General features: G+C 36.4%; 1 protein-coding gene across 2 annotated transcripts in view; it reads right to left on the bottom strand.

The window, feature by feature from the left end:
• The window catches only part of LOC106883644 (meckelin), a 52,634-nt gene that overhangs the window by 21,271 nt on the left and 5,127 nt on the right, over positions 1–26,236 (bottom strand). For both annotated transcript variants that reach the window (XM_089357699.1, XM_014934736.3), the window contains exons 4-14: positions 24,290–24,395; positions 22,758–22,830; positions 21,789–21,857; positions 20,681–20,746; positions 16,106–16,278; positions 14,556–14,799; positions 14,110–14,173; positions 7,091–7,186; positions 4,523–4,606; positions 2,057–2,208; positions 756–1,010 (exon numbers count right to left, since the gene is read on the bottom strand). In XM_089357699.1, the coding sequence (XP_089213825.1) occupies positions 756–1,010; positions 2,057–2,208; positions 4,523–4,606; positions 7,091–7,186; positions 14,110–14,173; positions 14,556–14,799; positions 16,106–16,278; positions 20,681–20,746; positions 21,789–21,857; positions 22,758–22,830; positions 24,290–24,395 (1,382 nt within the window). The remainder of the gene's footprint in view (positions 1–755; positions 1,011–2,056; positions 2,209–4,522; positions 4,607–7,090; positions 7,187–14,109; positions 14,174–14,555; positions 14,800–16,105; positions 16,279–20,680; positions 20,747–21,788; positions 21,858–22,757; positions 22,831–24,289; positions 24,396–26,236) is intronic.

Below are 26,236 nucleotides of genomic sequence, written 5' to 3'. Positions count from 1 at the left end.
GCTGTCACATCTCACGAATGAACCTGTTTTGGACCACATAGTGACTGGTGACAAGAAATGGGTTCTTTGTAAAAATGTCAAGTGCCGAAGACAATGGGTAGGGAAAGGAGAAACATTGGCACCCCAGGCTAAAGAAGGTCTTCACCCACATAAGGTGTTGTTTGGTGGGATATAAAAGGTTTAGTCCACTTTGAACTTTTAAACCCTAACCAAATGATAACAAAGAAGATCTACTGTGAGCAGCTTCAGCAGCTTAACTCAGTGCAGAAGAAAAACAACCATCTTTGGTTTCAAGACAAAAGGTGTTCTTCCATCAGGATAATGCTCAGCCACATACAGCAAGGATGACATTCCAAAGGCTGAAGCAGTTTGAATGGGAAATGATGCCCCAGCCCACCATATTCGCCAGACATTGCCCCATCTGATTATCATTTATTCCACAGTCTTCAAAATTGTTTGGACAGGAAAAATATGAATTCTGTAGGTGAGGTCAGAACAATACTGGAGGAGTATTTTTTGTCACAGACAAGTGAATTTTGAAAGAGGGGCCTTGCAAGTCTACCAGATAGATGGAAGAGAATTGTAGAAAATGAAGAAGAGTATATTTTAGATTAAAAAAGAACTTTATCTTAATTTTGAAAAACAAAAGTATAAAAAAACCACATTATTTATGGGATGATCCAATATTTCCTCACCACTGACAATAAATCTCTCATGCATCACAAAAAAAGGAAAGAAAAATGTGTTTTACTTACTTTGAAGAAGAGAAGAAAATATATACCAATGCCAAGTATTGTAAAGAAAAAGACACTACCAAGTGAAGCACACATGTTAAGAAACAGGTTAACCAAGGTGGCAAAGTCTATAGAAATGCGTGCCGATCTCTTTGACCATGCCCATGTATTAAAACCAGCGAAGATTATTGCAAAGACACTCAATGTTCCAAAAGCTATATTGATGCTGTTTTCAATACCGGTTTCATCTTGTAGATATTCAGATTTGAATATTATCTGAAAAAGGAGACAAATAAAATACTCTTTGCTAGAATATTCTTTCTATGTAACCATCCAAAATAAACACACATTATCATATTACTTGATGTAATAACAGAAAGAATATGATAGACCAAATATCATCATCATCATCATTTAACATCCACTTTTCCATGCTTGCATGGGTCAGATGGAATTTGAGAGGGGGGCAGATTTTTGATGGCTTGATGCCATTTCCTATCACCATTCCTCACCTGTTTCTAAGCTAATATTGCCCCACAGCCAGACGTGTTTTTCATTGAAGTCTGGGAACAAACAACACTGTTTGTATAACAGTGATGTTCATTTACAACCATCACATGATGTCAAAGCAAAGGTACACACACACACACACACACACACACACACACACAAGCTCCTTACAGTTTCCATGTACCAAATCAATTCTCAAGGTTTTGGCCAGACCGAGGCTAAAGTAGAAGGCATTTGATCAAAGTGCCACATGGTGGGATTGAACCCAAGATTACAAAACAAGCTTCTTAGCCACACAGTTATGTCTGCACCTATAAAATGAGAAATGATTCAGGATAATGTAAAAATTAGAAGGTACCCCTTTTATATATTATTGTTCATTGTTCTTTTTTCTGTGTTTTCTATGATATGTTTTGGAATGTGAAGATGTAAGTTATCTCCTTCTTTGCTAAGAAGCGCCTTTGTGTTGCTTATTTCTTCTGCAGTGAATTTCACGATTGTTCTTTTTTGTTTTATCGATATAAGTGTGTATGTTTCTGTCTTTAGTGTTCGAGTTTGTCCCACACACACCACCACCACCAACTGCCTGATAACCAGTGCTGGTTTATTTACCTCCCTGTAACTTAGCAATTCAGCAAAAGAGACCAAGAGACTAAGTCTCTGATTAAAACCAAAAAAGAAAAAATACTGGGGGTGGTCAAACTACTCAACTTAAACTTTTCAAGGTGATGCCCCAGCATGGCCACAGACCTATGGCTGAAACAAGTAAAGATAAAAGGTAAATAAATAAAAGATAACTCAATAATACAAACCGGGACATTTTTGAGTGCAACTGCAGAAGCCCAAGACTTTTCGCCATACAAAATTTTCAAATATGGAGGATAAATGAGGCCATTTTTTGTGGGTTGCAGTCGGAAGACAAACTTCATGTACTGAGCAAATCGTACATAGTTATTGACATAAACTGTAAGAGAAACAATAACATTTGAATCTAGAATCAAGTATTTTAGACAAAAAGATAAAATCAACAAGTTCCAACAGCCACAAGCCCCTAACAACACAACTAACCAGTATTGGAAGATAATATACAGTGCAATCCCAGACAAGACTGAACACCATCATCATTGTCATCATTGTTTAACGTCTGCTTTCCATGCTGGCATGGGTTGGACGGTTTGACTGAGGACTGGTAAGCCAGATGGCTGCACCAGGCTCCAATCTGATCTGGCAGAGTTTCTACAGCTCGATGCCCTTCCTAACGCCAACCACTCCGAGAGTATAGTGGGTGCTTTTACGTGCCACCGGCACGAGGGCCAGTCAGGCGGTACTGGCAATGGCCACGCTCAAATGGTGTCAGTTCATTAAAATCAAAGCTGTGTGGGGAGTGTTTCCCAACCACATGAAACTATAAGGTCCCAGATGAGACTGTACTAACGATATCCAGTTCACTAAAATCAAAGCTCTGTGGTGAGAAGTTTGCTTCCTAACCACATGGTTCCAGGTTCAATCCCACTGCATGGCACCTTGGGCTAATGTCTTCTACTACAGCCCCAGGCTGGATTTACTAGACTGAAATTGAAAGCCTGTGATATAGATATGAATATTGAATATCTATGTGTGTATATGTGCTACTGTCCCCATATCTTGATATCACATGATAGCTGTAAACGAGTGTCACCATCATGCAAGCAGTGTCCTTTGTTTCCAATATTCTGTGTAAACATATCTGGTTATGGGGAAATGTTACCTTACTTGGACAGAGGTGAGCATTGGTGACAGGAAAAGCATCCACCCTCTGCAACAAATTCCATCCAACCCATGCAAGCATGAATAAAATTGGACATTAGAAAGAGATGTTAGAAACAATGGTGGTGATGATACTAAGCAGTTCAGCAAAAGAGACCAGCAGAATAAGTATCAGACTTTTAAAGAAATAAGTACGGCGGGGGTGGGGGTTGGATTTGTTTGACAAAAAAACCCCATTTCAATGCAACATACCAACAATGCCACAGTCCAGTGATTGAAACGAGTACAAAAGGGATATATTGTTTTGGTTATGCTGTCTGCAAGAAGTGAGTGATACAACAATTCAGGAATCTGACTTATTGTATGGAAGAAGTAAAGTTGTAAGTTATTTTTGGTATGTAATGGCTCTAATATTAAGCTGTAGACTTACTCTTAACAGAGAAGTGAATAGCAACACTAGCTAGCTACTTCTGTGCAAAGAGAATGTGCTGAAAGTGAATGATAGAAAATGGGGTGATGGTGAGGCTGCTGTAGTTATGTAATAAGAGAGTAAGTGAGAGAAAGATAATTTTAATGAATTTTCAGAGAGAATAAGTCCAGGCATGGCTTTATGCATAAGAAATTCACTTCCTAATGATGTGGTGTTGGGTTCAGTCCTTCAGCTTGCCACCTGGGGTAAGTATCTTGGGATGACTAAAGCCTTGTGAGTGGATTTGATAGACGGAAGTTGAAAGAAGCTTTTCATATATATATATATATATATATATATATATACGTACTACACTCTCGGAGTGGTTGGCGTTAGGAAGGGCATCCAGCTGTAGAAACTCTGCCAGATCAGATTGGAGCCTGGTGCAGCCATCTGGTTTGCCAGTCCTTAGTCAAATCATCCAACCCATGCTAGCATGGGAAGCGGACGTTAAACGATGATGATGATATATAAAGTGGTTGGCGTCAGGAAGAGCATCCGGCCATATAAACCAGGCTAAAACAGACAATGGAGCTTGGTGCAGCCTTCTGGCTTGCTAGCTCCAATCAAACTGCCCAACCCATGCAAGCATAGGAGACAGACTTTAAATGATGATGACTATATAAGTAAATTATTTTTTACGATGGAACTCAAGTACTGCCATTAAAAATAATTTACTTCATGTCTCTCAAAGTTTCTAAATTCTTATGATGTAAACACACACATACACGTGACAGAGAGAGAAAGGCCATCCATATTTCTTTCATCTTCATGTGTGTTTGCTGATCGTAGCCAAAAGCACTACTGTTCATATAGTCAGTTACCCTTGCTTGCAGTCCACTGCAAAAGCATGTCCAGGTTGTTTGTTGTTTGATAGACTGTGAGATTATTCCCACACTTGAAAACAAGAGAGGCATCTGGTCATAGGAATCTCTGCCACAACATGCAGCCATCTGACCCATGCAAGCATTAAAACAATGATGATGATGATAACTAATAATTCACTCAATCTCCACATAAAACACTTTACAAAACAAAAAACATAATTATATATAATACACACCATTTCCTGGTTTCACCAATTTCCGAGTAGACACATTGTCAACAAGGAAAAACCGTCTGGTTAAAACCCATTTGTCTACTTGTTCTGAAAATACAAAATAAAAATATAATGATTACACTGTGTAACAAAATTTATATTTTTATCTTTGGTCTGTAAGTGTTATTGCCTATTTGCTTCTATCTAGAAATCAAAGGAAATGACTATTATTCCCTTCAAACTTTGCTTTTGTGACCTGGACATCAATGTTTTGAAACTGACTCTATTTTCCATTACATTTCAGACAGATTCAGCGCTGAGTTGCTGAAGCAGAAATCTTGTTATAGCAAATATTCTGCTCAATACCACCGATTTGTTTGTCAGTTGCTTGACCTTAACCAGTTGAGCCATTTCCCTTAGTGGCAGACAGTATGTGCATCTCTGATCATGAGCAAGAGTATTTGGGGAGCATCACAGCCATGTTTTCAAAGCGATTCTTTGGGGCTTGAATAAATGTAACAAAAGCAAACTTTAAAGGAAATAGTAGCTATTTTTCATACTTTCTAGGCGAAAGTAAATAAAAACTAACAGTTGCTACCGAAGGACAAAAATCATGTTACACAGTGTTACCATTAACAGTTCGATATAGGCATATATTGAACAAGGACTGCAATATAGCACCAATCCACAAGGCTTCATCTTGCCAAACTCCCACCAAAGAACTCATTCATAAATTGTCTTTTCTTTCTTATTACAAATTCCTATCACACAAGACAATTTTCTTATATAATACTATTCTTGGGAACAAAATGGCATACTAAAGAATGGCTAAGAAGGAATTGACAAATTGCTAGATATTTTGCAAAAATGTATCCAAAGAGCCAATCTTCAGTGACATTGATAATCCTTTCCGCTATAAGCACAAGGTCTAGAATTTGTGGAGAGGGGGATAAATCAATTATATCAACCCCAGTCCTCAAATAGTACTTATTTTATTGACCCCAAAAGGATGAAAGGCAAAGTTGCCCTCAGCGGAATTTGAACTCAGAACGTAAAGACGGACAAAATGCCACCAAGCATTTTGCCCAGTATGGTAACAATTCTGCCAGCTCACCGCTTTTTTCAGTGACATTAACAATGATTACTTTGTTATGTCTTGGCCCCAACAATGATTGTTTTGTTATGTCTGGTCATATAACAGATATGAACAACGATGGCTCTATTATGCCTTGGTTTATATAATTAATGTTAACAATGAATATTTTGTTACGTCTTGGTCTAATTAGTATTAGAAAGGATTGCCTTGTTACGCCTTGGTCATATAATATTGGTTTCAACTTTCAACTCAAGGCCAGCAATTTCAGGGGTGGGACCAGACAGTTACATCAACCTCAGTGTTCAACTGGGACTTATTTTATCAACCCCAAAAGGACAAAAGGCAAAGTTGACACCAGCAGTATTTGAACTGAAAACATAACATCAGAAGAAATGCTGCCAAGTATTTTGTTCGCCATTTTATCCGGTGCCAGCTTGTCACCTTTCGGTCATATAATATTAACAATGACTGCTCTGATATCTTAGCATTATAACTGCTCTAACAAGTTATAGTTTCCTTACTCAACAGTTCTTAAGTCTGCGACAAGTCTTTAGGCTCATTAACCCGTTAGCATTTAACCCTTTCGTTACTGTATTTATTTTGAGATGCTGTGTTTCTTTCAATTATTTTAAATATAACAAAGAATTTAGTAAAATAACTTAGTTATCATTAAGCTAGTGTTAGGAATATAAGTTGTGACTAAGGTTTGGTGGAAGATTTTAATTCAAAACTTATGAAAACAAGACATTTGTACTACAGAGCCAGAGCAGGTTTCGGCTGGGTTGGTAACAAAACCAGTCATATCCAGCTGCAATATTATTCCTGTTCAAACCAGCCAGATCCAGCCTCTACCTACCCGTGCTAGCAAGGAAGTCAGACATTGGAGGAGGAGAAGAATGGTGATGATTATGATGCTGGTAATTCTAATGATAATGGTGACTATGATGATGATGATACTTATGGTTTGGTGATTTGCTGTGCTTGAGAAGACATGTCAAGCTAAGTGATATTGTAGTCATGCCCAGTGTTGGTGACATATATATGGTACCTGTGCCGGTGACATGTAAAAGACACCCATTTTCCTGTGACACATAAAAGGCACCTGTGCTGGTGACACATAAAAAGCATTTGTGCTGATGATACATAAAAGACACCCATGCCAGTGATATATAAAAAGCACCTGTTTTAGTGACACATAAAAGGCACCCATGCTGGTGACACATAAAAGGCACCCATGCCCATGACATGCAAAAGGTACCCATGCTGGTGCCACCTAAGAGGGACCTGTGTTGATGATACATAAAAGGCACCCACTACACTCTGTGAAGTGGTTGGCATTAGGAAGGGCATCCAGCCATAGAAGTCAAGCCAAAACAGACTGGAGCCTGATACAGCTCTCTGGCTTACTAACTCCAGTCAAATCGTCTAACTCATGCCAGCATGGAAAACAGGTGCTAAATGATGATGGTGATGATGAAGCATCTATCAAAACAGACCTTTGTTGACTCTGACGTTATTTTCTCCAACATGGTTTTCAATAACAATGGGAACGGCATACAGCCGGTCCTCACTATTGTGAGTGTACCGCAAATCTCATCAAATAATTAAGGAAATATCCAAATTAAAAAAAAAAAAACAGACAAACAAATACAGTATTAACATACAAGAATAATGGCTTTCTATCAATTACAAGTTGGAAAGATTCATGAGCAGGAAAAATGTCCAATATTTCTTCTCCCCAGGTCAATCTTTCTCTAAGCTCCCTTATACTCTTGAGTGACGATTAATTCCATCACCCCCACCCAACCCACCAAACTGATTTTTGTTATGACTTAGAGACAAAAAATAAAAGGATGAAAACATGACCCCTTTCTGTGTTGTGTTTGTTCCCCACCACTGTTTGACAACCTGGTGTTGGATTGTTTATATCCCAATAACTTAGCAGTTTGGCAAAATAAAATAACAGAATAACTACCAAACTTTTTAAAAAAAGAGAGAGCTGGGGTCAAATAAGTACCTTTCAAGACTGTGCCCTAGCATGGCCACAGTTCAATGACTGAAACAAGTAAAAAAAAAATAAACATAAAACATATCGAATTCATATTAAGGCCTCCATACACTAAGACTTCAGATTCATGGAAGATAGGGAATGAGATTATACAATCTTTTATCTTTTACTTGTTTCAGTCATTAGACTACGGCCATGCTGGGGCACCACCTTTAAGAATTTTTAATTAAATGAATCAATTCCGGTATTTTTTTTTGAAGCCTGGTAGTTAATCTATCAGCCTCTTTTGCCAAACCACTAAACTACAGGGACATAAACACACCAACACCACTTGTCAACCAGTTGTGGGGGGGGGGGGGCAAACACGCACACACACACACACACACAGATATATTAGTCGTGGTCAAAAGTCTGGAACATTTTTCCAAAAATTAAAATTGCTATGCCTAAGTACAATTCAATCCAAATGCCTCCTCTTCAGAGTAACATTTATTTTTACAAGGGAAAGGTTGACAGCTACGACTAGAGTTCAATGAAGGCAACAGAGCTGAAATGCTAGTCATTGTCAAATTTTTCCTTGTGAGAATAGTGTGTGTGTGTGTGTGTGAGTGATTGATGCCAGGGTCACCTGACTGGCTCCCGTGCTGGTGGCACATAAAAAGTACTATCCGAACGTGATCGATGCCAGAGCCACCTGACTGGCTCCTGTGCCAGCAGCATGTAAAAAAAGTACCTATTACACTCTCGGATTGGTTGGCATTAGGAAGGGCATCCGGCTGTAGAAACATTGCCAGATCAGATCGGAGCCTGGTGCAGTTGCTGACTTTCCAGACCTCAGTCAAACCATCCAACCCATGCCAGTATGGAAAATCGACATTAAATGATGATGATGATGATGAGAGATATACTTACCTAATAACTGATCTAGTGGTTCAATATCCTATAATTGAACCACTGGATTAGTTATTAGGTGAGTATATCTCTACACTGTATATATTTGAATCGAATTGTACTTGGGGTTTAACAAATTTAATTTTTTAAACAATGTTCCAAACTTTTGGCCACAACTGTATTTATACGATGGACTTCTTTCAGTTTCTGTCTACCAAATCCACTCATAAGGCTTTGGTTGGCCTGAGGCTATCACAGAAGACACTTGCCCAAGATATCATACAGTGAGACTGAACCCAGAACCATATGGTTGGGAAAAAAGCTTCTTATCACACAGCCATGCCTGCACCTGTTCGTACATTTTTTTTTTAAACAGTATTAGGAAATAAATAGTGGCTAAAATGGAAGAGTTGTCAGCAACTTAGCTTTGCTGTATAGCACTTAATATTCAATTGAGTTTATATTAGAAATATTTAAATATACACAAACATTTACAAAAGAATCCAATAAGACATAGAGACAGGATTATGAAGATTGGGGGAAAAATAGAATTTTCACAGGTGTTAGGAATTAGTAGTATAAAAGAAAAGCAAGGTCATTTTGGTCATTGACACTGGTTTAAAAGGTAGACTGACAGGTAATTAATGGCAATTTGGTTAGAAGAAAATTTATTGGATAGTTTTAAACTTAAGACAAATATTTTAACATTTAGCCTTGTAGTTCGGATGTACACACAGACAACAAGTAACCTATATTTCGAGTACAGCAATAATTCTCTGACCAACAAATGAACTGCAAAACTTCTCCAAGGTTACTTGACAATTGACAAGTCTCTTAAGCCCTTGGGGATCATTGGGGCATTGCAGCCATGCAGCGTATCTAGGGCAAGAAAGCCTGGCAGAGCCCGTCCCTCTCCAGGCTAAACTCATTTCTACAGCAGAGTAGACTGGAGCAATGTGAAATAGTTGGATAACATCCATGGGCTTGGTTGGTCTCGCTTGGTGATCTGGTAGATTAATTGGAAATGGTTGCTTCTGAGAGGACCCAATGGAAAGTGTACTTGAGGACTCTGCGTCCACGACTTTCCCAGGAATAAGCGGGCAAAGAAGATGAGAAGATGTGAACTCTGGCTCCACTTGTCCAACAGAAAGTAGATTGCTTTCATAACACTAACATAAAATAAACACTTTAAACCATTAACATATTTCTGTTGAAATACACTGCCTTTACTTCAATTAATTTTGAAAAAAACCTTTTATCTTTTACTTGTTTCAGTCATTTGACTGTGTCCATGGTGGAGCACCGCCTTGAAGGGTTTTAGTTGAACAAATCAACCCCAAGACTTATTTTTAAATCCTAGTACTTATTCTATCGGTGTCTTTTCCAAACTGCTAAGTTATGGAGATGTAAGCACACCAGCACCAATTGTCAAGCAGTGATAGAAGGACAAATACAGACACAAAGACACACAGATATATATATATATATATATATATATATATATATATATATATATGGGGAAAGTAAGAAGAATAAAAGCAAAAATGCACATTGGATATCAAAAAAATAAAGGCTTCTTTAAGAAAAGTAACAATAAATATATACAATTAGATGAACTGAGATGGAATTAAGAGGAATAAAAGTCATTATTTTGAATTGTTAATGAGATTCATAGTCATACTAGTATCGTCAAATGCTGTTCACTGGCTTTGAATGAGCACCGATTTCTAAACGGTGTCGGGTCTACTAGTCCCTGGGTAAAAAGATTATGTGTAAGGGAGGTAAGTAGTAACAATTCAAAATAATGACTTTTATTCGTCTTAATTCTACCTCAGTTCATTTAATTGTATATATTTATCGCTACTTTTCATAAAAAAGCCTTTATTTTTTTTGATATCCAACGTGCATTTTCACTTTCTTCTTCTTACTTTCCCCCGTATCTTTTCCACATGTAGTTTCTATTTTCTTTTTGAAACATATTTCTATTATATATATATATATATATATATACAATGAGCTTCTTTCAGTTTCCGTCTACCAAATCCACTCACAAGGCTTTGGTCACAAGGCTATAGTAGAAGACATTTGCCCAAGGTACCATGCAGTGGGACTGAGCCCAGAACCACGTGGTTGGGAAGCAAGCTTCATCAGCCATGCCTGAAGAATTTAATAAAATAACTTCAGTGTTATTAAACTGGTGTTTGAGGCATGAATTAACATAAAACTTTGATGGAAGGTCTGATTTAAGATTATTTTAAACATGAAGGTTGCATCATAGAACCAGGAGCAGTCTAAGGTGGATTAGTATCAAAAGGACAAGACCATTTCTCCTGCTCAAGCCCAGATTAGTCTTGTAGGCACCATGACAGTCTTTTCCATTCCCCCCACCCCATCCCTATAATGACACTAACTGAAGTTGCATTTTTGAAGCAGTGTTTTACAACTGGAAGCACTTCTTGCCACCAGAACCTAATTTTTATTATCTGCAAGAACATGGCGTACCTATTTAAAACTAGGATACAAACAGTAAATCACTATATATATGACAGCTATTACCAATAACTAATGCATAAAGAAGAACATTAAAATAAAGACTGACAATGTCACTATGAGGCTTACAAATATTTATGACTTCAGGAGATGGCAATATGTTGTTAGCTATAATGATCAGTGAACAAGGCAATAAATATATTAACACAATTTCTTTTCATTTGAAATTTTCTTGTTGTGACAGTCACAAGGTTAAAATATACCAGTAGTTCCAAAATGCTGTGTCTTTCAATTTTAAAAAAGAAAATTTTCAGTGAAAAGGGAACCCAGTATCCATGACTTATTACAGGGCCTCTGAGACTGATAGGAGGGAGGAAGGAAGAAAGGACAGTATCCTCAAAACGGGTGCCTGGCCAGAATGCTTGCAACAGACTGGACTTTTAGTAAAGGTACACAAGGTGCAAGGTAATGGTGTTAAACTAGGCAATGGATTAAGTCTACCACTCAACTAGTTCATCATGGATTTCCAAGGAGGTGGAATCAATACAGCAAGGCATTTTGTCCGATATTCAACCAATTCTGCCAATGTGTCACCTTGAGAAATTACATTGCCGGTGTGCTGAGAAGTAAGAAGGTGATAAGAAATTCTTTCAGCTGAACAATAAGTAGTTACTAAACTAAATGTAATGTCTAATTAGGACAAAGAATTAGTAACGTTGTTAAAATGCTGGATAGAATGCCAAGCAACCTATGTTCCAGCTCTCTGTGCACTGAGTTCAAATGCCACCAAGGTCAGTGTTGCCTTTAATTCTTTTGGGGTGATCGGTAAAAAGAAGTACTAGTCCAGGGAAGATTGGTAGAGCATCAAACTTTTGTAGTATCTGTTCTGGATCTATGCATACTGTTTTCAAATCTTGCCCTATCACCAACACAGCAATGACATTTCTGTCAGGAATTGTAACCAACAGACTATCAACAATGGGAGAAAAACAAAAACCCTACATAAACATAGTTTCTTTGGTTTGATCAGAAGATTGACTGCAGTCTCAACTACCACTGCTGCCAAGACTTAACTATTACAATTTGCAAAAAAGACAGTCCAAGATCAACTCCATCCACTTATTTTTTAAAGTCATTAAACTACAAATTTATGACTACATTTCAGAGATGTACTTGTCTGTAAAGGCACATAACTCATTGGTTACACTGTTGGGCTCACAATCATGAGATAGTGAGCTCAATTCCCAGACCGAACTGTGTGTTACGTCCTTGAGCAAGATACTTTATTCCACATTGCTCCAGTTCACTGAGCTGTAGAAATGAGTTGCGATGTCACTGGTACCAAGCTGTAACAGCCTTTGCCTTTCCCTTGGATAACATCAGTGACATGGAGAGGGGAGGCCAGTATGCATGGACAACTGCTGGTCTTCCATAAACAGCCTTGTTCAAACTTGAACCTCAGAGGGGAACTTTCTAGATGCAATCCCATGGTCATTTATGAACGAAAGGGGTCTTTACTTGTCTGGCAAGTGATTTGACCTGATACCATATGTTGAACTAAAACAATTACAGCATGGAAGACACACAAAAACTTAACTTCACATAAAATTTCATTATTTGGTGTCAAAATTTTCATCACACCAACTGTAACCTGATCACTCACATGGTTCCACTGCATGAAAAATTTGACACCATTTATTAATGTTTAAGTGAAGTTAACAGTTTTTGCATGTTTCTAAATGACTAATATATGTCTTCCACATTATAACTAACTAAACTTTGTAAGAAATGTTGAATTCTGTTTTCAATCTTATACCAATACTAGCTTATAAGCCGCACTCCATGCAAACTTTTAAGCTAGCTCCTGCGGAGGACTAATCAGGCCTGTGGCCCAAAACTAAGGAGGGCTACATAGCATGGCTATAATACATCTATAAGTGGTGTCTGATCAGAGGTTAAGGATGGGTGAGAATTAATTCTGTAATGCAATCACTCTATTGTTCCAATCCCAAGTTGAATTCCAGCTTTTGATCAATTTGTCCCAAAGTTCTTATCTCAATGTAAAATTAACGAAGTGAATGTCATTTATCTCCCACTTAATCTCTGACGTCATCTGACAAACACCAACCAAGATGGTGTGAATCAGCCAAGTTTTACCTGCTAGAAATATCAACCTAAATGCTTTTAAATCAGATTCCAACGCTGGATGTTCAAGAACTAAATGATGAGCTGATTTTCAATCAAAGGATCATCCCAATTCCAAAAAGGTATAATATGTCTACGTAGAGCAAACGTAGATTGAATACAGAGGTCTCAGACGGACTGACAGAATTTCATTTTTATTATTGTAGATTATCTTTCATAATTTTGTGTCAGAGCTTATTTTTAAAAGGATTAGAGGAAGCAGTGGCACTAACAATTTAGGTTCAGCTGATATATGCTAACAATAAAACAATTGAATCAATAACACTTTAAATGATATACCTCAATATACCAAGCTACTAAATTAAAGGCCTTCTCAGTGTATCTACTATATTTCACTATGGCTATCATTGCAAAAGAGAAATATTCCAGTCAAAGATATTTTGTTAGTTCTAATATTAACCAATAAAGCAAATATCAGATGTTAAAATTTGTAGCTGTTTACTAAAATTATCAATGTGGATTATCCTTGTGAAAAAGAAATATAATAATGATGATGACGATGATGATATTCAAAGTAACAATTATATCTAGATTTAACCCAAGATTTAATGCAATATTAACCCTTTTGTAACCATATTTTTGTTGAAATATACTGCCTTTGTTTCAATCAGTTTTGAAAATAATAAAAAATTTAGTAATTTTTGTCATGATTAAATTAGCTTTGGGGGCAATTTTCTTAACATAAATTAACTTGAAATTTCAATGAAAAGCTTTAATTTAGTTCACTTTAAAACAGGAAGTTTGCATTGTAGACCCAAGAGCAGTATCTGGCAGTTTGGTATCAAAAAAGTTAGCGTTACATTTGCTATATTGAATAGGCTCGGTAGCTATGTAGAAGCTCCTCCACAAATCCATTTAAATGCAAGAATTTTAAAACATTGAGAAACTACTGAAAGATTTTCAGAATTCAGCAAAGGATACAAAGATCATAGAAAATCAAGGGATAAGTCTGGTTGTCAAAGAGATCCCTTATCTTCAAGTAACACTGAAATAAAAAGATTAAAATGCTCAGCTTTATAAGAAAAGGCTGACCAAGTACAAAATTATCACAGCCACTTATCAAATGCCAAAATTCTTCATATAAAAATGAACATATTGATTTGATACATAAGGGATTTCAGATCCAACGAAAATACTAAATAAAACTGTGTGATGTTCACATACATTCTTTTAAAGAGTATTTGCAACATAATTAGCTAAAATGAATAATTGTCTTAAATGAAAAGTGTAGCAGCTTAGCTTTGCTTTACAACCCTCAATACTCAATTTTTAGTTTATATTAGGAAGGTGAAAACATCGATGAACTTTGTTAGGTTTTATTTTCATTGCTAGTATTCATTGCTGAATACCAAAACATTTTTTCCTACCTTGCTTGAATATGTTGTTCCAAAAGTCCAAATTGCATCCATCCTCACGTCATTCATTTTACATAGCTGCAAAACACCACCGTTGACACTCTTCATCCCCAGATATTGACCCTCAAATGAATACATTACAACAATGAACTTGAGCTGCATAGGTGGCTTCACAGTAAACTCAACTGGTAAACTAGGACTGTTCAGTACATTCACCGTCAATGAGGTATAATACAGCCAAGGCATGTTATATGGCCTGTAATAACAGAAGTTAAAATTCAGTTACTTAGGGTGAGATCTTAGCCCTTCGGCATTTAAACCAGCCATATCAGGCCAAAATATTCTACTTGTTTTATGTTCAAACCAGCCAGATCTGGCCTCTCACACCTACCATACAATATTATCCTAAAAATATGCAATCATATTACTCAAATCTCAAAGCTACAAGATAATACATAATTAATTAAAAACGATGTGAATAAATAAGTACTACATTTGACAGAGTAATCTGAATACTAAAGAGTTTAATCAAAGAAAGTCAATGTATTAAGAGTTTATAGTATAGATTAAGAAACAAAAAAAATTCCAAATTGTGTTTCATGTTCTGAGCTCAAATCCTACCAGGACTGATTTGTTTTTATCTTTGATTTTTTTTTTTTTATCTCTTAGATTTTCTTTTTCCCCTCTTAGAGATTTTTCTTTTAGCTCTCTAAGTTTATCAAACGTCACTAAGCAAGGTTATATTTTCCTATGCCTGGGCATGATTACACATATTGGAAACAAAGGGCACCACTCAAATGATGGTGACACTTGTTTACAACTATGACATAATGTCAAGGACAAACACACACAAAGGTCTATGTGTGTGTGTACATATAGATACACACACACACTAGGGATCTTTCAGTTTCTGTCTATCAGGGCTATAACAGAAGACATTTACTCAAAGTGCCATGTAGAGGTATTGAACTCAAAACTATTTGTTTAGGAAACACACATCTTAACCACACAGCCATGCCTGTACCTGTACATATACTGTATTTATATATATATATATATATATATCATCAGCATCATTTAGAATCTGTTTTCTATGCTTGCATGGTGGGTTGGATAGCTAGTAAAGTTGGGTGCAGCACCAGGCTCCATTGTCTGTTTTGGCAGGGTTTCTATGGCTGGCTGCCCTTCCTAACACAAACCGTTTTACAGAGCATGTTGGATGCTGTTTATGTGGCACCAGCACTGGTACCAATTCTGCTGAGGTGAACAGGGCTTCTCAAATACAGCAAGGCACTAGATATCTTGGCCCCTAGTCATCTTCTTTGTAAAACTTGGTATCTTGAGATCAGCCTTTAGTACTTTGTCCCATGTCTTCCTGGGTCTCCCTCTTCCACAAGTTCTATACACACACACACACACACACACACACAATGTAGACTCAGTTACAGAACATGAACTTTCACCTCCTTAACTAATTGTCTCTTACCTCAATCAAACTAATCTTTTCATGCTGCCAAATGCTGAGCATTCTGGTAATGACTTCCAAAATTAAAAATACTTACCAATCACTGACCTCATATTCTTCATTAACAGGTGGTTTTGCCAGCTTTGACAAGTTCCGAAACAGAGTGCACGCCTGGATTTGTGGGCTTAATTTACGCACCAAGTGGGTGGCATAAAGCAGAACACACATGTTGCCCAGGGACTGACAAGCTGTGCTGTTATAATAACTGGCCTATAAATAAAGAGAAATTATGAAGAAAATAACTAGATTGTTAAAAATATGTCAAGAAACCATAATACTTCTGAGATTCTTCAGTAAGTGATACATGCACAAAAGTTACTAATATAGATGAAGCTATAAGCTGTGTGGTTTAAAGGTCTACTTCACTACCACAAGGTTCTGGTTTCAAGCCCATTTAACAGTAGCTTGGGCAAGTGTCTTCATCGGTTTCGAATTGCCTTGTGAATGAAATTTGGAAGAGAGGTGGAAACTGTGTGGAAGCTTGTCATGTATATCACCATCATCAACATTTTAATGTCCTCTCTTACATGCATGCTTGTATCTGATAGAATAAGACTGAAACTGATTTTTGTGCAGCCAGATACCCCTCCCTCACATGATTACTTTTACCTTCATTTGTTTTCAAGCAAAGTAATATTTCCTCAAGACTAGAGATGTTTGCATGGAAGATTGGAAATGAATGACAATATTTGTTTTAATGGTGACACTCATTAACTATCACAAAATATCATGCATGAAGCTCTCAGCCTTTAAGTTACTTTGTAACTTCTACCAATTATGAAATTTAATTTTATATATATATATATATATATATATATATATATATATATATATATATACATATACATATATATATATATATATATACATATACATATACATATATATATATATATATATATATATATATATGCGCAGGTGTGGCTGAGAGGTAAGAAGCTTGCTTTCCAACCACATGGTTTTGGGTTCAGTCCTACTGAGTGGCACCTTGGGTAAGTGTCTTCTACTGTAGCTTCAGGCTGACCAAAGCCCCATGAGTGGATTTGGTAGATGGAAACTGAAAAACACCCATCATATATATATATATATGTATATATCTATGTGTGTGTGTCTTTTGTGTCTGTGTTTATCCCACCAGTCACTGCTTGACAACCAATGTTGGTGTGTTGGCTTAAAAAATAAGTCCTGGGGTTGATTTGATCAACTAAAACCACTCAAGGTGGTGCTCCAACATGACTGCAGTCAAATGACTGAAACAAGTAAAAGAATAAATGTGTGTGTGTGTGTGTGTGTGTGTGTGTGTGTGTATATATATATATATATATATATACGACATTCTTTACTTAAAATCTCTACAATTGTTTCAACACATTTTTACACATTTAGTAGATTGGTAAGGTGATGTGTAATCATTACCATACATCCAAAATATAAAATGTGCCTCCTCAGGTAATTGTTTAAATAAATCCTTCATTAGAACCTCTCATCATTTCACTCGGAGTGATAATGTATACCCAAAGTGTTAACATCACTTCGCATGTCTATGGTATCCTACCAACATTTGATGTATTCCAAGTTGTTTATTTCAATATGAGCTCTATGTTATCGTACGTAGCCATTTCTGGCATCCTACAAGTTAATGTGCCTTGATCCTCATGAACTCATATAACAAAATCACAACTACATAACTAATGCTGCTAACCTGTCTGCAGTACCACACAAACACAAACACACATGCACACAGATACTACACACATCATTTTCGCACTTCTTGCCTTTAAAAAAACCCCACTTTTTCTGTCTCCGCTTCCAGTCACTTGAGCCATGTAACGTGCTTTTCTTGAACTTTTTTTCCATCTCTCCAGAGTTTTTCTTTCTCCTCCTATTGACAAAAAGCCATGCTCAGAAAGTTACACACCCCGTCTTTTCGCCATCTTAAACTGAGTGTCAACCTTATACATTCACTGTGTACATCCTTTTGACTTTTGCTTTTATTTTTATTTTCGATTTGCCCATACACACACACATACACCTGTTTCAGCTTTTTTTTTTTTTGTAAATGTTTATGAATGGTCATTATTAACAACAATATGCTTAGCATGCAGCTGTCAATCATATTACTACTGTCAGTTTGAGTGATGGTTATGGTTAAGACAGATAAATATTTATATCTTCTATAACTCATAGACAATCCACATTAAGTGGCTCTGCTCTGCTATACAATAAAAGACATTGAGTACAGTAAAAAAAAATCATGACAAAGAGGATAATAACAAGTCAGAAGGTCAAAATCTACATTATTAATATGGTGGGTTTAGTTTTACATCTATTCATCATCATTAATGATGTTGATGATAAACAGATGTAAACTTTTTCCATGCATGTATGGGTCAGACAGAATTTGTTGAAGATTTTCTATGGCCAGATACTCTTCTTGTTGCCAATCCTCACCTGTATCTGAGTATGGTAATATTTCCCTATGGTCCATGTTTTTGACAGAGGACTGGAATTGAACAACCTTGCTTGAATGACAGTGATGCTCGTTTACAACCATCATGTGATATCTAGATAACAACACACACATATATGAAGGCACATGGCTCAGTGGTTGGGCTCACAATCATGAGGTAGTGAGTTTGATTGCTGGACTGGGCTGTGTTGTGTCCTTTGAACAAAACACTTCATTTCATGTTGCTCCAGTTCACTCAGCTATAGAAATGAGTTGCACTATCACTGCTTCCAAGCTGTCTCGGCCTTTGCCTTTTCCTTGGATAACATCAGTGGTGTGGAGAAGGGAGGCTGGTATGCATGGGTGACTGCTGGTCTTCCATAAACAACCTTGGCTGGACTTGTGCCTTGGCGGGGATCTTTCTAGGTGCAATCCCATTATCATTCATGACGAAAGGGGGGGGGGTCTTTTTTTTTTTTTTTACATATATATGACAGGTTTCTTTCAGTTTCCCTTAACCAAATCCACTCACAAGGCAGCACAAGGCTATAGTAGAAGACACTCACCTAAGATTCCACCCACTTATAATAACTTCTACACTAATACAGAACAAAAATTCGTAATTCAATAACCCAAATATATTTGTTACGTCATTCATTACAGAAAATTATTACCACCAATTAGATTGGTTTTGTTTTTCTGAAAACAGGGCCTTATTCAAGTTCATTAACCCTTTTGCCTGTCCAAAGCATTTTCATAAGTCTGCCCTAAACATCAATGCTTGCTTTCAGATTTAGTTTGTCCTTGTTTCATACATTCTGAGCAATATAAAGCTTTCCTCTCATAAGTCCCAAGTTACTTTTGCGGTTGAAAAAAATTGGGAATGTATATCATATATGATACATGGACAACTGGGAAATATGTCCTTGCGTATCACAATTGATAAATAGGTTGGGTTAAGTGTTAATGTAATCTCACAGTAAAGTGTCTATCAAAGCAAAAATGTAATTATGAGCTACCTCTTACTCCCACTGGGTTTAAGTAACTGAATAACCAAAGAAATCTGTAATTGCATGTAAGACATATCATAAAGGAAGAAATTTGTAAACATGGCTATAGGTGCAGAAGTGGCTGTGTCGTAAGTAGCTTGTTTACCGACCATATGGTTCCGGGTTCAGTCCCACTGCATGGCACCTTGGGTAAGTGTCTTCTACTATAGCCTCAGGCTGACCAAAGTCTTGTGAGTGGATTTGGTAGACGGAAACTGAAAGAAGCCCTAAGTATATATATATATATATATATATATATATATATATATATATATATATATGTATGTATGTATGTATGTGTTTGTGTGTCTGTTTGTTCCCCCGCTATTGCTTGACAACCGATGTTGGTGTTTTTACGTACCCGTAACTTAGTGGTTCAGTAAAAGAGACCGATAGAATAAGTACTAGGCATACTAAGAATAAGTCCTGAGATCAATTTGTTCAACTGAAGATGGTGCTCCAGCATGACAGCAGTCAAATGACTGAAACAAATAAAAGAATAGAAGACTTAATCATGTGATCATGGAGTTAGATCACATGACATTGTCAGGCAAAATGCATACAACACCACAATAACAAAATAATGATACTACAATATTAACATCTACAAATGTCACAAGAAAATTTTTTTTCTTTAACTTCATGTGCACCATTACTTTTTAAAATGTAAAAATAAAAATATATATATATAGGCACAGGTGTGGCTGTGTGGTAAGAAGCTTGCTTCCCAACCACATGGTTCCAGGTTCAGTCCCACTGTGTGACACTTGGGGTAAGTGCCTTCTACAATAGCCTCAGGCCAATCAAAGCCTTGTGAGTGGATTTGGAAGATGGAAACTGAAAGAAGCCCATCGTGTCGTGTGTGTGTGTCTTTGTGTCTGTGTTTGTTCCTCCATCACCACTTGACAACAGGTGTTGCTGTGTTTATGTCCCCATAATTTAGCAGTTTGGCAAAAGAAGACTGATAGAACAAGTACCAGACTTTAAAAGGAAATAAGTACTGGTGGGTGGAGCGATTCATTCGGCTAAAAAAAACCTTCAAGGTGGTGCTCCAGCATGGCCACAGTTAAAATGAGTGAAACAAGTAAAAGAATAAAGGAATATATATACAAACATGACACATTCCGTATGAAATGATGAGGTTCTGTCTAAGAAGATGGGATTCCACCAAATCATCACTCTGGAAGAAAAATAAAAAATTGGTAAATGTAAAGACAGTCTCTAATTAAATTGATATTGAACAATAATAATTAAATGTTTTTGAGAATACATTAATTTCACTATTGATTAGCAGAAATAATCAAGTTTAGCTCATTAACAGGATAGAAAAATTAAATCGGTTCTTCATGATTAAGTCTCCAACTCCATATATATTTTCTATGTTTTTTCCATCAAATGAAACTTATATATATACTACCATTAAACTAAATTCATGATTGGGCTGACACCCAATGGCTTAAAATCAAGTCTTACTTAGCCAAAGAGAGAGAGAGAAGCAAACAGAGGGATAGGTGCTTATATACAGTAGAGTCTACACAAGAGATTTTCTCAGGACAAATTCTGTAGTATTATGGCACTCTTATAATACACCCATGTTAAACAGGATACAGAGACTGCCACTGAGTAATAATATGTTTATTTCAGCCAGTATGGGATGCAACTCTAAAAAAACCTTCAGTCTTATTATGACCTCATCAGTAAAGTATAGACTTCACCTGTTTACTGAAGCAGTGATGGGAGAACCACTAAGTAAATGTATAGGATTTACTGATTGACAAGGAAATGTTTAAAGAATAAATAACTCAAAGATGTCAACTGCACAAAAAAAAATAATTCAGTTAGTATTTATGTATTTATAATACAAATAGAGTATTAAAATAAAATCTAACAAGTAATAATTATGTGGTAAAGAAAAAAAGAATATTAACCATTGATTAATATTAGCTAAATTATTTTAGCACATGCAAGAGACAATCCTGAAGTTAAAAAGATATCAAGAAGAGAGCTTATGGAATATTTATAAATTGCTGTGTGGAATGGAAAATTTGAATTTATTTTTACTCTTTCTTTTGGGCCTTTTTCCTCTTTCTCTCTCTATTGGGCCTGTTTTTCTTCTTTTTTATTCTCTCTTACTTCTTTATTGCAAAACTAGATGCTGTTAATTGGAGGAATTAAAATGAAATAAATAATTAATTCAATAAATAAATGAAGATATCTCTTACACTTAATCGTATGTAGTAAGATGGCCTTGCTATGATATCACTTTTTTTTTGGAAACAAAAATCTCCAACCTGAAGAAAAAAACAAAACATCAGTAGAATATTAGTTTCAAATTTTGGCACAAGGCCAGTAAGTTTAGAGGAATTGGATAAGCTGATTACATGAATCTCAGTGCTCAACTAGTACTTATTTTATTGACCCGAAAAGATGAAAAGCAAAAATGACCTCGGCAGAATTTGAACCCAGAATGCAAAGAGGGATGAAATGCCAGTAAGCATTTTGCCCAGCATGCTAAAGATTCTGCCAACTCACTGCCCTTCTTCAGCTAAATATTTAAAATATATAGAGAGGGTAAAGGGTAAAGACCCCTTTTGGTCAGCAGTTACACTTGCAAACCAGCAATCCATGCATACCTCCCCTCTCCACACCATTGATGTTATCCAAGGGAAAGGCAAAGGCTGATACAGATTGGCACCGGTGATGTCGCAACTCCCTTCTACAGCTGAGTGAATTGGAGCAATGTGAAATAAAGTGTCTTGCTCAAGAGCACAACACACAGTCCAGTCCAGGAGTCGAATGCGCTACCTCGTGATTGTGAGCCCAATGCTCTAATCATTGAGCCATGTGCCTTCAAATTGCATGTATGTATGTATGTGTATGCATGTATACATATATGAATGTATGTGTGTGTGTGTGTTACTGCCTCCTTGCCTTGACATCACATGATAGTTGCAAGCAAGTATCAGTGTCATGCAAGCAGTGTCCTTTGTTCCCAACCATCCATGAAAGTATTTCCTACCTTGCTTGGAAACAGAGATGAGGGTTGGTGACAGGAACAGCATCCAGCCATTAAAAAGATCTATCTGAACAACTTCCATCCAATCCATGCAAGCATAATGATGGATGTTAAAGCAATAATGATGATGAATTTAAGAAAACAAAAATCAGTGAAAATGCTTGTCATACATTACCTTATTTGAACGTGGACAAGTACAGTTTGTATAATTTGGTAATACTGACAGGACCTGTGTACACCGGACACACCTAAAAGATAAGCAAAGCCATTTTTATTTCATGTTTAAATCAAAGTTTTTAATCTGTTTTAGAATTTGATATTTCTATTTTAACAAGACATACATGATTCCATAATTACCAGGTATTTGCAAGTATCCACTTCAGTTTAACTGACTATTTATAAGGAAGTTGTGTGATTAAGAAGCTTGCTTCTTAACCAGTTAGTTATGGTTTCAGTCCCACAGAATGGCACCTTGACCAAGTGTCTTCTTAAAAATACATACATACATATCTTTCTTATTGTATTCTTTCTTGTCTTGAGGTTCACGGCCAAACAGCTGAGTGGATTCACGTGACAAATGGCACACATATGGAGACAGGTGCATAGATTGGAACGCGCTTTCTATTTTTTTCCTAGTCCCCATATTTACAGAGAAAATCGATTAAAACAAACTGCATGCATGCATGTCAGTATGTCACTGAAGCCATTCATACATATATACATATTAATAAATAAATAAACTGAATGATAAATTTCAGTTATCTCTCTCTCTCTCTCTCATATACACATTCACCATCAACATTACTCTCTGTCGCGCACACCCCATCAAACAAACACACTCACATACAGACAGACCTACGCACGCTCATCAATTCTCTCCTCTCACCACAACTTCAAAAGAAGTTTAGTCATAATAGTGTCCATGTCTCTTCATTTGACGCCCACTTCAAAAGGTCGCCTTTCCTTTTCACTTGTCTGGCCATTGATCGAGGGATAAAACACAAACCAACTCCTGCTAAATGCAAAAATCCCGCTAAAAATACACACACATACACACATAAACAGACATTTCATATCTTTCAGTTTCTCTATGATTATACATGCGTCCAAAACAATAGCTCTTACATACATTTTAATCTTCAACAGGTATGTATCAATTTCTATAATATAAATTGTTTTTCAAGTCAATGACACACAAATTCACTCACTCACTGTATCTCTCTTTCTTACCCTCTTTCTCTCTCACATACACACACGCGCACGTCCATTTCATATATCTTTCAATTTCTGCTCTCTGCAAATAAAATTTTTACGGATAAAACTGCTTACAAAAATTGTGATTAATGTATAATTTCTTTCTATGTTCATAATTAAATAAATCTTTTAATGATTAGACAGACGTCCAATAGAATAGCTCTCACAAACAGACTACGTACAAATTCTTTCTTCACAACTCCTGAAGCCATTTTCTGACAGGAGGGGGTGAAATCTTCATACAGCTGGAGGCTCCAATCGAAATTGGACACAAAATGATCAGGTCGAGAAATGCTGTTATAGATTATGCCTAACGGAAAACAGTCAGAGCCACATCATCTAAACAGACCGGGTGAAACCGGGTTTAATCTGAATGTTGAAGGGTTATGTCAACAAAACACATTAATTTATCAATTATACTGTGAAAATTAATGAAGTATTTTGAATACATGCCTGTTTTTTTCGTCATTGGGTATGGTACTTCCTTTACATGGGACACAGTTTCGGACAGCCTGATCCAGGGAATTTTTATTCCATTCCCCATCCAATTTTCTCTCCACTGTATCTCAGAAAGACAAAGACAATGTAATTAGCAAGCTAATAAAAAAAAAGTTAATTTATTTATAAATTAAGTCAAACGCATGCACTGCAGCCATGTGAAATGAATAAGAATGATGTCCTGGATTTCTGTTGGTTAATGATAGCAAGTGTTCCACTTGAATTGATCAACAGAACAGCCTGCTCATGAAACTAATGTGCAAGTGGTTGAATACTCCACATATGTGCGTACTCTTAACATAATTCTCATGGAAATTCAGCATGATACAGAATCTGACAAAGCTGGCTCTGTGAATTGCAGATGCAACTCATTTTTGCCAGCTGAGTGGACTGGAGCAACATGAAATAAAGTGTCTTGCTCAAGAATACAATGTGCTGCTGGGAATCGAACTTAAGACCTTACAATCACAAGCCAAATACCCTAAGCACTAAGTTACATGCCTGATGAGTGAAGTGAATAATACATTTTCTTTAATTGGGTAATAACTTTTGTTACCACATTTCTGTCAAAATACACTGTTTTGGAAATAACAAAGAATTTAGTAAAATTAACTTTGTCATTACTAAACAGGTACTAGGACAACAAGGGGGTGCTGAAAAGTTCCTAGCTTTAAGGGTATTGCAAGAGACCTGGATGGAGGCCCAACCTTCCGAGTTCTTTTTCAGGGCTTAGAAAAACTGAAGGACTGCTGCAATAAGTGTATGAATCAGAGAGGAGAATATGTTGAAGAAATTCATAATTAACTGATCCTCATGTATTTTCTTTTACACAAAGCCAGGAACTTTTCAGCACCTCTTCATATATAATTTAATAGGAAATTTTGATGGAATGTTTTAATTTAGATCACTTTAAAGTAAGCACTTTATATCACAGAATTAGGAGCAGTCTTGAGCAGGCTGGTATCAAGAGGATTTAGCAGAGTTAAACATTTTGCCCAGAAGACAATATAACACATGGTACAACATAAAGGTCCACTTCAACAGATTTTAGGAATACGGAACTTTACTGCAGTCATGCTGGAGCACTGCCTTGAAGGGTTTTAGTTGAACAAACTGACCTCAGGATTTTTTCTTTTAAGCCTCTTTTGGTCTTTCTGCCAAACCACTAAGTCACAGGGACATGAACATACCAATACCAATTAGTAAGTGGTAATGGGGGGACAAACACACACAACAATGACATATATATATATATATATATATATATATATATATATATATATATATAAAAGAGAGATTCTGTCAGTCTGTTTGTTTGTCCAGCAAAATGAAAGTAAATGGTTCAGGGGAAGCTTTTATGCTTTTTTCTATATATATTCTATATATATAAAATCAAAATTCTGTCTCTTTCTTTCTCTAGTGAAATGAAAGTACCTGGTTGTGGGGAAGCTATTATATTATTGCCTAATTTGTTTCAACAAAAATTATGCAATGGTACAAAACTAATCATGCACAAACTTAAGAGGAACTGCATTGAAGCAAATATTCTCACCAACTGTGGTAAAGGTGACACCATCTTCATTCCTCACATACCAGTTATACTATCTAATGTCCCATTTCAATTTAAACAGTTACAGTTTCCTATCCCACTTTCTTTTGCCATGAGCATTAATAACACTCAGGGCCAAATACTAAAAGTTGCTGGATTGCAACTTGAAGAACCATGCTTTTCATATGGCCGACTTTATGTAGGAGCATATTTTTGCTTATGCACCCCGAAATAAAACAAAAAAACATTGTTTATAAAGAAATATTCACTCTTAATGCAAACATGAATACTTCAATAACTTAATTTGTTATTACTATCATTACATTCAAAAATGAAATCGATCTTTTTTCTAC

This window comes from Octopus bimaculoides, chromosome 9 (assembly GCF_046866305.1).
Source record: "Octopus bimaculoides isolate indiv1 chromosome 9, ASM4686630v1, whole genome shotgun sequence".
Classification (NCBI taxonomy): domain Eukaryota; kingdom Metazoa; phylum Mollusca; class Cephalopoda; order Octopoda; family Octopodidae; genus Octopus; species Octopus bimaculoides.
Note: the sequence above shows the minus strand (reverse complement) of the source record. Positions and strands in the feature narration are given on the sequence as shown.